The 12,256-nt window shown below is 37.6% G+C and overlaps 1 protein-coding gene across 1 annotated transcript in view; it reads left to right on the plus strand.

Annotated features, from left to right (window-relative positions):
• Positions 1–12,256, plus strand: part of CAMKMT (calmodulin-lysine N-methyltransferase) — a 379,656-nt gene that overhangs the window by 6,209 nt on the left and 361,191 nt on the right. The window contains exon 2 of the mRNA XM_036262484.1: positions 5,827–5,999. Coding sequence (XP_036118377.1) covers positions 5,827–5,999 — 173 coding nt within the window. The remainder of the gene's footprint in view (positions 1–5,826; positions 6,000–12,256) is intronic.

The following is a 12,256-nucleotide window of genomic DNA, read 5'->3' on the forward strand; positions in this document are numbered from 1 at the left end:
GGGAGGAGGGTATCAATGGAGGAAAAAGGAGAAACATCTGTAACAAAGATAAATTAATTAAATAATTAAAAAAATAAAAGCTTTGGGAGTATGGAGGGAAAAATAAAGTATGTACTCTATCAGTCCAAAAACAAAGTATTCTCCCAACATTTGTTTTAAAAGAAATGAACTTATGATTGTGAAGTAAAGAAAAAAAATGTTTAGAAAGCTCTAGGTGTGAAAGCATTTGTCTTTTTAATTTCACAGAGCTATAACATTAATTAGACTGCAATAATCCATTTTCTAAACAGTAATAATTCATTTTCCAAACAGTAAATATAGTAATTTTTATTTTAAAATATATTTTTATTGATTTTAGAGGGAGAGGAAGGGGGGGGGGGAGACGTTGATGTGAGAGAGAAACATTGATTGGTTGCCTCCTGTGGCACCCTAACTGGGATGGAACCCTCAACCTGGCATGTGCCCTGACAGGGAATCAAAGCAGTGACCTTTTGGTGCATGGCATGACATTTCACTAACCAACTGAGCCATGCTGGCCAGGGCTGTAATAATTTTTCAAAGACTAAATATTTTCTAAAATAATGCTAAATATTTTATATGGCTCATTTTTTTTTATTTTAGTGAGGACCAGAAATCTAGACTAGAAAATCAGACCAGAAATTCTCAATCTGAAAAACAGTTTTGAATCCTAAAAATGATGCTTTTATGTGAACTTTACTGATTAAAAATTTTTTGTTATATAAAACTTTTAGCATTATTGAGATAAAATTGACAAATAAAATGGTAGGATATTTAAAATATACATGATGATTTAATATATGTATACTTGTGAAAGACTCCCCTACCCACCCACCCAAATAAGTTTAACACATCCATCACCTTTTATATGTGTGTGTTTCTGTGTGTGGTGAGAACATTTTTTTCCCCCCATTCTCTTTTCTGGAGCTTTCAATTAACCTCATATTTTTAATTTTGTCTACCTGGTTTTCATTTACTATTGCCTTGTTCCTTCTAAATTCCTGGTAGAACGTATTCAATATAGCTTTTCACCTGTAGTTTTTGCCATTTTAAGAAGCTGCTCTTCGTCGGCCTGTGGTTCAGAGACCCCCCGGGTTCGGTTCCCGCTAAGGGCATGTACCTCAGTTGCAGTTTGTCCCCGGCCCTGGTTGGGTCCTGCGGGTGGCAACCACTCGATGTGTCCCTTTCACTTCAATGTTTCTCTTTCTCTCTTCCTCTCTCTCCTTCCCACTCTATCTAAACAAAAAACACTTGGGTGAAAAAATGTCCTTGGGTGAGGATAAAAAACAAAAACAAAAAAGCCCAAAACAAACAAACAAACAAAAAAAGCTGCTGCTCTTTGAAGATACTTTCATGATCTCATGGTTCTAGTGCAGACCCCAAACTTTATTTATAAGGTATATAACCTTCTTTCTCTGGGTTCTCTTCAAATTGCATAAATCTTTTGCCTTTTACCTCTTCCTCTGAACTTATCTGAGTGCCTTTCTAAAACTGCTTGCCTTTTTGTTTCTTTCTTTATAGAATTAATTTTCTCAAGTAATTTATTACTGAAATGGTGAGTGGAATAAGGAAAATGAATTAGTGTTTTGAACTCACTTTAGGCATTACTGCAGAATTATAGAATAAGCAGTGCTCTGGCACAGTGGAAAAGACAGCATAGGCATCAGACATACCTGAATTCCAGTCTTACATCTACCACTTATTGTGTGTTCTTCATTGTTCTGTATCATGTGTTTAGCTCTTTATGGAATGTACTTTTGTTTCTTCTTAATTCTTAGCTTTGTTTTATATTCCTACCCTTATTTTCCCTTTTTCTTTCTCATCCATCTTTAATGAATGACATCTTACTGTATTGTTATTTTTTAAATATTTTAATTGATTTTTAGAGAGAGAGGAAGGGAGAAGGAGAGAGAGAGAGAAAAACGTCGATTTGAGAGGGGAACATCGATAAGCTATCTCCTGCATGCCCCCCACCGGGGATCGAGCCCACAACTGGGCATGTGCCCTCACTGGGAATTGAACCAGCAACGCTTTCGTACATGGTGCATCTCTCTAAGCCACTTTAAGTCCTTGGGCAACATAGAAGGATTTAAGGTGGCATAAGTAAGTTTCTTGTGAGTTGTAGGAATTTATGCAACTTTTTAGTTTCTAAGCCTCAGTTTCTTCCTCGTTTACTGAGTGGGAGCAATAACATACTTTGGAAGATTAGTTATTGTAAAATTCTTAGCTCAGAATCTGCCACTTGATAGACTCAAAATACATAGTAGCTATTATTATCATTGTTATAACTCTTCTTGGTTACATTGCATTCTCATTGGGATTTTTCTGTTTTAGCTTGGATGGTGAGCCCTTTTTCTTGACAAAAATGTTAGCTGTTTTTCTTTCTTGGTTGAAGAAATATAGAATGCTAGATGCTTTCTCTTCTGGCATTGTTTGATTCTTCTTTATCTGTCCTCTATCTTTAGACCTGGATAGAGCTAATTCCTCTTACTTCTTTATAAAATCTCTGGATAAAGTCCTAATCTTGGGGTTTATATTTATCTATCAACTTTTGTTTTGTGCTCACCTGCTTTACTCTTCTGGGCTCCGTGACTCTCAGAGGGGGATTATTATTCCTTATGGGCCCCAGAATTAAGCACCCTATTGGTTTCAGACCATCCTGATTGAATTTATAAGCCCTCCTCACCATAGGGTGATGTCTGCAGGAATTGGCCATTTTATTGGGAGATCCCAAATGTCAGTGCCTATAGGTCTTTTCTCTTGGTCCATTATCCCTAGGAATCCTGCAGTCCCCTTTCTGACATATATAAGACTGGCTGTCTGTGATCTAGATGCAAAGTGAGGGAAATGGATATTGATCAGACTGAAGAGCATCTTACACCATTGTAATTTGTGCTTGATGTTTAAGAAAGTTACATCTTCTCTAGAAATTTACTTTTCAGAATTCCACTGTGAGGAGGCAGGGTAGTTGCTTGGTATTGCTGATGGATTCAGGGATCTAGCTAATAAAAAAAAAAAAAAGATTCTCAACCAATACTTCTGTGTTTAGCCTTATTCCTCTATCCTGACTGTTATGTCTTGGCTTTCATTAGTACCTTTAATAACCGATTCTTTCTTGAGTGTGTGTGGTAGGATTTAGATTTTTCTTGGTTTCCCCACTGCTGGCACTTAGATTTCATTTTCTCTAATCTGCCAAATTAATTATCATGCATCATTTCTACTCCCAATCTCTTTGTCCTTTTGGATTTTTGTTGTTTGTATGAGTTGACTGGTATTTCAGAAGGTTTTGGGAGGGATGGGAGATAACTGTGTGTGTTCTGTCTGCCTTGTTTAACCAAAAGTTAATTTACTGTTTATTGACTACTTACTCTAAGCTAGACACTTTCCATGTTGCATTTGTTGTCTTATTTAATTTTCACAATAGCCTTGCACTCAGTCTATAGCTCTTGTGTGTCAGGCACTGTCTTAGAAGCTGCAAAGCAGGCATTATTATTCTTGTCTTAAAATGGAAGCTACTGAGCTCAAACGATTATAAAGGTGCACACACTTGTGTAACTGTTGAGGGACAGGTTCTCCTACTATAGTGTCCTTGCTCATTTTCTGAGTAACACTGCTTTTGGTAGAATATTAGGGCTACTACCTAATTAGTTATGTTCAGTTTAGTTCTTAGTAAGTGGACATTGTAGGTTAATAGTTGGTTTTAAACTTCCATGTTTAGTTGCATACATTTTTAACCTGATGGGCTTAGGACTCAATGCCCTTCCCCCCACCCCTTCATATATTTAATATTTTGACATGAACTTATTTAATATAACATTTATCTTTGATTTACCAGCTCATTTAGAGGAATGAGAAGATGCCTTGACTTTGAGCATTGTATTTCATCCCAGATAATTCCATCAGAATATTATTTAATAATATACATAGGGGGTTGGAAAGAGATACTATAAAAGTGATAGGTGGGAGATCCAAATATCCTCCCAGTTTACAAAGCTCCAAATATCAGTAGCTTTAGAATAACTGAATCTTGCCTGGCAGGTGTGGTCAGTGGTTTGAGTGTCTCTCATGGACTGAGAGGTCCTGGTTCGATTCCTGGTCAGGGCACATGCCCGGGTTGTGGGCTTGATCCCCAGTCAGGGGCATGCAGGAGGATGCTGGTTAATGTTTCTTTCTCACATCAGTGTTTCTCTCTCTCTCTCCCTTCCTTTCTCTCTAAAAATATCAATGAAAACATATTTAAAAAATAAAATAAAATAACTGAATCTTTAAAAAGAAACATCAGAAATAATTTGGCTTGATTTCTATTGTAATTATTTTTACTGAATATAAATTACATAAATAAATATTTCCTTTTATATTTATTCTAAAAATATTGCCTGTTTCTTTCATTGAGTATCACCTTGTTGTCATATTGTATATCCATGGGATTTACTAAACTATAAAAGTCCTTCCAGTATAATACATGTGGTGACCTAAATAATTTTTTACCTTAATGGTTTATGGTTTAATAATGGTTTGACATCAAAGTAATTTAATTAATATAAAAAAGCATTTGTTTTTTGTACGTTAATTGGACAAGATCCAAGATATTTTATAATATGTATTCACATTTTAATTTTTAAAATTTAATTACTTTGTTTTTTTCTTTAGAGTAAGCTCTGTTGAGTGGTTTGCTTTTCTTCCTGATAACCATGATTGATAGATAATAATAAGAGCCTTTCATCCTTTTTCTTAAAAAAAATGAAACGTTTAACCAAATTAAAGAGAGGTAACCTTTCCTAATCTTCCATTTAAAAACAATTCATCCTTTTTAAAAAAAGTTTTTTTTCTTTATTGATATTAGAGAGAGAGAGAGAGGAAGAGATAGAGAGAGAGAGCCATCCATGAGAGAGAACATCGACTGGCCACCTCCTGCATGTCCCCCACTGGGGACCGGGCCCACAACCTTGGCATGTGCCCTGACTGGGAACTGAACTGGCAACCTCTTGATGCATGGGTTGATGTTCAACTACTGAGCCATACCGGTCGGGCCAATTCATCCTTTTTAATTTTTGTTTATTTATTTATTTTGTTAATCCTCACCGAGGATATTTTTTCCACCGATCTTTTTTTTTTTCCATTTTTTTTTGTTCAGGTAGAGTGGGAGGGAGAGAGAGGAACAGAGAGAGAGAGAAACATCGATGTAAAAGGGACACATCGAGTGGCTGCCACCCGCACGACTGACCAGAGCCGGGACAAACTGCAACCGAGGTACATGCCCTTAGCGGGAACCGAACCCGGGTCTCTCAGGACCACAGGCCGACGCTCTAACCGCTGAGCCAAACCGGCCAGGGCCGGTCTTTTTTTTTTTTTAGAGAGGGTGGAAGGGAGGGTGGGAGATAGAGATAGAGAGAGAGAGAAAGAAACACTGATGTTAGAGAGACACACCCTGACTGGGAATTGAACCCACAACTCTTAGGCCACGCTCTAACCACTTAGCAACACCTGCCAGGGCCAATTTATCCTTAAAAAAATTAAAAAGAAGAAATCTTTAACCAAATTAGAGAGAGGTACCCTTTTCTGAACTTCCATTGAAAAGAAAAAAAATCCACCATCTAAACCTTCCACATAATATATACATTTTAAACAGATATTTTCTTGCTTGGTTCTGATATTTTTTTTCCAGTTTTCTATCTGTCTTCAGGAAAAAGTTGCTCTGAATTTTCTAATTGTCCATTATTGGAAATGAAATTCCCCTTACCACTTAAACTTTGAACACTTAATTTATGTTTATATAATATGACCACAATATTTGGTTTTATTTTCAAGGTTCTGAAGCAAAAACACCTGGATGAGTGTCTACGGCATGTATCTGTAAGAAGATTTGAATCATTTAATCTGTTTTCAGTAACAGAAGCTAACAAAAGGGAAACTGAAGAGGAATTTGGTGCATGGGTCCAATATACAAGTGTCTTCTACCCTGAATACAGTATTTCTTTAAGGTAAACATCTCTCTAGTTAAGATTTTGTTTAAAAAAGCATTTTTCTCTTATAAAAGAGAAACAATAATAACCTCATTGTTCATTGCCTGTATTGAGTTTACAGGCAATCTTTATGAGAAGTTAAGTTTTGCAACTTTGTGTTAGGAATTCCTGCTGCTTTAACTTGTTTTCACTGAAGAACTAAAGAAAAAAAATTCTCAAAAATGTAGTAGCATTTGAGGATAAACTGTGGTGCAAATCAAAGAGTTCATTTAACATTCTCTCATAGCATTTGATTATGACAAAAAGCCAAGTTCTTCATGAGGCAAGGAAGGCGGAAAGTGAACACAGGATATTTCTTAACTACTCTTCAAGTAGTAGTTATCTAAAAGAATCAAGTTTTGGTATTTATCCCATTTATGTTTTGTCACTTTCAGAATAGAATCTTAAGAATAGGAGGAGAAAATTCAGCTGAAAGCATTGATATTGTGTGAAGCATGCAGACTGTTCTGGCTTTAAAAATCATTAGAAAAGAGACAGAGTGGCAAACTGAAGTAATAAGATACTATTTTTATTGAATTACTTTTCTTCCACAGTTATAGTCTACCGTGTTGCATTATTACTTTAGGTGTTTGATATAAAATCTGCCCCCCCCCCCCCTTTGGACAAGATTTCACATTTTGAAAGGGAGGGAGGAGCACATTTACAGTAACTGTAAGAAGAGCAAAAAACATTTTAAGTGGAAATGTGACTGAATAAGGTTTAGGTAAGGCTAGGAATAATTTTAAGAACAAAATATTCTCCCAAGGGATATCTATTTATAGTACATATTTCTTGAACTAGTTTAGTTTATAATATTTCAACTTTAAAAGATACCATAATACCTGAATTTGGGATTTGGATAAAAATGAACTAGGGTGAGCATGAAAGAACAATTAGGATCTGGTTTCATAATACTGCTTTATTGAAAACTTCAAATGGAAGATAAATACTTTTGGGTTTGTTACCTTGCCTCCTGTACATTTTTTATGAGATTCTAATTAGAATGTTTCAACTGCCTCACATTCTTGTGGAGATAATTAGTTTAGTCATTGGTTAAGAAAGAGAGAAAAATGCATTAGATGCTTAGTATGAGCCAGGTCCAGAGCTAGGTGCTTTGATGTGTCCTAACTGATGTAATCCTTACAATGACTCTAGGAAGTAGAAATGAAGATAAATAATTGGAAGATAGTATGTATAAGGAAAATAAAGAAGAAAAAACAGTGATCTAATAGGGGTCTTCAAGTGCAAAGTTCTAAAACATCTTCTACATCCACTGGTGACAAGAGGCAATAAGTGTAAACTGTGCCAACAATAATTTCCTGACATCTTCAAGGCCCTGGAAAGCATTGCTGGAAAGCATGTGAAATCTGTTGTTCTTGAGAACTTTTAAAATAAGGTGTGTTTCTCCACCTGGTAAGTAGAGATGACCTGGATATAGCAGGAAGCCAGGCTAGAATGTGAACTAAGACTGTTTTTCCTACAAGCTGTTTGTGTTATATCCATTTTTGAAAGAATAAATACAAGTTTATCTATATAAATATGACATTTAATTCTCCGTTATGGAGAGAAGACAGGTGTCCAAGCTAAAAATGTGCCCAAATAGTTTATACACAATTCTAGAGCTGAATGTGATCTTAGAATACATTATTAAAAATCATAACAACTCCCTGCCCAGTTTGGCTCAGCAGTTAGAGCGTCAGCCTGTGGACCAAAGAGTCCTGGGTTCGATTCTGACCAAGGGTACGTACCTTGGTTGCAATTTGTCCCCGGCACCAGTTGGGGTCGTGTGGGTGTCTTTCTCACATTGATGTTTCTCTCTCTCTCTTCCTCCCTTCCTCCCTCCCACTCTATCTGAAGATAAATAGGAAAATATCCTTAGATGAGGATTAAAAAATAAAATCATAGCAATATTAATAATGGCTGACTATTGACTGCCTACTATGTGATAAGCACTGTTGTGGGTGGTTTACATGTGTTAGCTTATTTAATTTACACAGTACTTTATGAGGTAAATACTGTTACTATCCTCATTTTACAGATAAGGAAAGTGAGGCCCAGAGAGGTTAAATAACTTGATTGAGGTCACATAGCCAATAATTAATTGTGCCTCTATTCAAACCCTTGTGGTCTGGTTTCACAGTCTGTACTTTTAAACACTTTTATTTAGAAATAATTGCGAAATCTCAGGAAGCTGCAAAAACAGTACCAGGAGTTCCATGTACCCTTCACCTAGCTTAACTTCCACACATCTGGCCTCTTGGGAGGCAGCCATGTGTCCATTTATTCATTTTACAGATGAAGGGATTGAGGCCTAGTAAAACTAATTTTCTCATTGATTATTCTGAGCATTCAATTTCTCACTCTATAATCCTGTTACTGTATAGGAAATTGCAAAAATTACTGAAATTGTTTAGGTATGGTAGGATTTCTACCAAGAATAGTTTATTCCATTCCATTGCCAATTTTGTTCACATTGGATTTATGGTTACCGCTTTTCCTTGTTTTCTGTTATCTGCCCACCATGGATCTCCATTCTTATTCCTTTAAAAAACATTATTTTTCTTTATTGATTTTAGAGAGGGAGAGAGATAGAAACGTCAATGAGAGATAACATCAACCAACTACCTCCTGCATGCACCCCCACCAGTGGATTTGGCCCACAACCTGGGCCTGTGCCCTGACTGGGAATCAAACCGGTGACCTCTTGGTGCATGGGTCGATGCTCAACCACTGAGCCATGCCGGCTGGGCTCCATTTTTTTCCTTTGATATTTTATATCAACTCTTCTCAACATATTTCTATGACATTTCTTTAGCTACTTTTATCTGTTGTCTTCAGTATTATTTGAATTGTATTATTTAAAATTGTGAAAAGTTTTATTTTTTAATTTTTTAGAGAATTTTTATGAGTTTATTTGAGCCCAGACTGACAACAATTATGGGGAAGCACGATCTAAAATGCTTCCAAATTGTGAAACATTTAAAAAAATTTCTTGTACTAGCCAGAAGTAGTGGTTTAGAAAGTAGTTTTGAAATGGAGCACCATCGTCTTCCTCTATATTTTTTAAATTCATTAAACCAACACTATGGAATGATTGAAAAAATGTGATGAATAGTTTTTTATATTTATTTTTTAATACAAAAATTTTCATTTGTGTTCAATGAAAAAATTTGATAAAATTAATGAGAGCAATAGACAAATCCACGTACTATTTTATAGTTGGTGATTTCAACATTCATTTCTCAATAATTGATAGAACAAGAAAATAGGTAGTCGATAAGATTATAGAAGATTTTAGGAACACTATGAACCAATTAGTCCTAATTAACACATAAAATACTCAGCAAACAACTGTGGAATACTTCTTATTTTCAAGTGCGCATGAAACATATACAAAAAGTTGACTATATACGGAACCATAAGACCAGCTGCAACAATTTTATTTTATTTTTTCACTTTTTTAAACTTTTATTTATTTATTTATTTATTTTTTAAATCTTGTTGAATGTAGAATGTATTACAGATGTTCCACATTTTTCCCCCATTGACCCCCTCCTCCCCACTCCCACCCCCCTCCCGCCTTTTCCCACACTATTGTCTGTGTCCATTGGTTATGCATATAAGTTCTTTGGTTTATTTCTTCCCACCCCCCCTCAACCCCTTTCCCTTTGAGGTTTGTCAGTCTAGCAATGAATTTGTACTTCTTAATCCCTTCACCTTTTTCACCCATTCTCCCAACCCCCTCCCATCTGGCAACCAACAAAATGTTCTCTGTATCTATGAGAATGTTTCTGATCTACCTGTTCATTTTGTTTGTAGATTCCATTGTTGATAGATATGTATTCATTGCCATTTTGTTTGTTCATGTATTTTATATTTTTCTTCAAAAAGACCCTTCATCATTTCATATAATAACGGTTTGGTAGTGATGAACTCCTTTAACTTTTTCTTGTCTGGGGAAACTCTTTATATGGCCATCGATTCTAAATGACAGCTTTGCAGGATAGAGTAATCTTGGTTGTAGGTTCTTGGTTTTCATCACTCTGAATATTTCTTGACACTCCCTTCAGGCCTGCAAAGTTTCTTTTGAGAAATCAGCTGACATCCTTATGGAAACTCCCTTGTAGGTAACTAGCTGCCTTTCTCTTGCTGCTTTTAATATTCTCTCTTTGTCTTGAACCTTTTGCATTTTGTTCATCATGATGTGTCTTGGTGTGGGCCTCTTGGGGTACATCTTGTTTGGGACTCTCTGTGCTTCCTGGACTTGTATGTCTTTTTCCTTCACCAAGTTAGGAAAGTTTTCTGCCATTATTGTTTCAAACAGGTTTTCGATTTCTTGTTCTCTCTCTTCTCCTTCTGGCACCCCCAAGATGCGAATGTTGGCACGCTTGAAGTTGTCCCAGAGGCTCCTTACACTCTCCTCATTTTTTTGGATTCTTTTTTCTTTTTGCTGTTCTGATTGGGCGTTTTTTGCTTCCTTATATTCCAAATCGATGGTTTGCTTCTTGGATTTACGTACTCTAGTATTGAAACTGTGTAAATTATTCTTTATTTCAGTTAATGCCTCCTTCAAATGTGACTGGTCCGTTTTTATGCTCTTGATGCCCTCACTAAGTTCACTGAGGTTCTCACTGAGTTCATTGAGTATCCTTATAAGCAGTATTTTGAACTCAGCATCTGTTAGGTTGCTTATCTCCATTTTGTTTAGTTCTTTTCTTGGGGTTTTGTTCTGTTCTTTCATTTGCGATCTGTTTCTTTGTCTCCTCATTTTGGCTGCCTCCCTGTGTTTGTTTCTGTGTATTACTTAATGAGCAGTATGGGGCTCGCTGAGACCAGATGCTGCTCGTTTGAAAGAATTTAGGAAAAACCTGAAGCAGGATCCAAGACAGGCCAATCCTATGGGTAAGCAACTGTCAACAGCTTGGGTGGGCCTGAAAGTTGGGCGGGGTGGGCAGGGCCTCAGGGAGTCACCAGGGTGGGGCTACCAGTGTGAGCCAGGTTGCTGGAGTCCCAGATATGGTGGCTGTCTGCCACCCCAGGGAAGGCCTCACAAAAGGACAAAGGCCTCTGACAGCACGTTTGTCCCCGAGAAAGCCCCCTCTCCAGCCCTCGCTCCAGTGCCAAACAGCTTAGTTCTTCCCTGTATGTCTCTGGTGCCCCTGGAGCTGCCTCCCCTCCAAGCTTAGAGGGAGTGAGTCAGATAAGTTCGTGCGCGGGCCCTTTAAGGAGCTGCCTGGGGCTCCAGCCGTGTCAGCTTCCCTGAGCCTCAGTTCCTGCTGGTTTTTCCAGCCAGAAGTTATGGGGACTTCTCTTCCTGGCACTGGAACCCTGAGCGGGGCATCTGGTGTGGGCTGGGGACCCCTCAGTCCTCAGGAAGGACCTTCCCAGCCGAAGTATCCTGATTTTTATCCGCCTCACGTGGGTGTGGGACCAGCCCGTCTGGCCACCGGCCCTCGCGCCTCCGCCCCTCCTACCAGTCTGGATGTGGCTGCTGCTTTAATTCTGTAGTTGTAGGACTTCCATTCAGCTTGATTTCAGGCGGTTTTGAATGATGGTTGTTCTGTAGTTTAGTTGTAACTTTGATATGGTTGTGGGAGGACGGCAAAGTGCATTTACCTACGCTGCCATCTTGACCGGAAGTCCTATTTATTTTTTTAATTAATTTATTTTTGTTACAGATGTTTCTCCTTTTTCTCCTACTGATACTCCCCTCCCCCACCCTCCTTGCCCTGTTCCCAGCTTTGTTGTCCATGTGCATTATTCATGCATACATGCATATAAGTTCTGTGGTTTATCTCTTCCCCCCACCCCCTCTTCTGGGGAATGTCAGTCTGTACCCCACTTCCACATCTCTGGGACTACCCCGTTCTTCATTATATTCCACAAATAAGTGAGATCTTTGTTTTTCATGAACTTGATTACTTCCTGCGACTCCCTTCTGGCCTGTAGTGTTTCTGTTGAGAAGTTAGCTGAGAGCCTTATGGGGGTTCCGTTATAGGTAACCTGTTGATTATCTCTTGCTGCCTTTAGAATTCTCTCTGTGTCTTTAATTTTTGGCATTTTAGTTACTATGTGTCTTGGTTTGGGCCTATTTGGGTTCTTCTTACTTGGGGCTCTCTGTGCTTCTTGAATTTGAATGCTTTCTTCCTTCACCAAGTTAGGAAAGGTTTCTGTCACTATTTCTTCAAATATATTCTCTAACCTTAGCCCATTTTCTTGCTCTTCGGGGACTCCTA

This window comes from Molossus molossus, unplaced genomic scaffold (genome assembly GCF_014108415.1).
Source record: "Molossus molossus isolate mMolMol1 unplaced genomic scaffold, mMolMol1.p scaffold_m16_p_15, whole genome shotgun sequence".
NCBI lineage: Eukaryota > Metazoa > Chordata > Mammalia > Chiroptera > Molossidae > Molossus > Molossus molossus.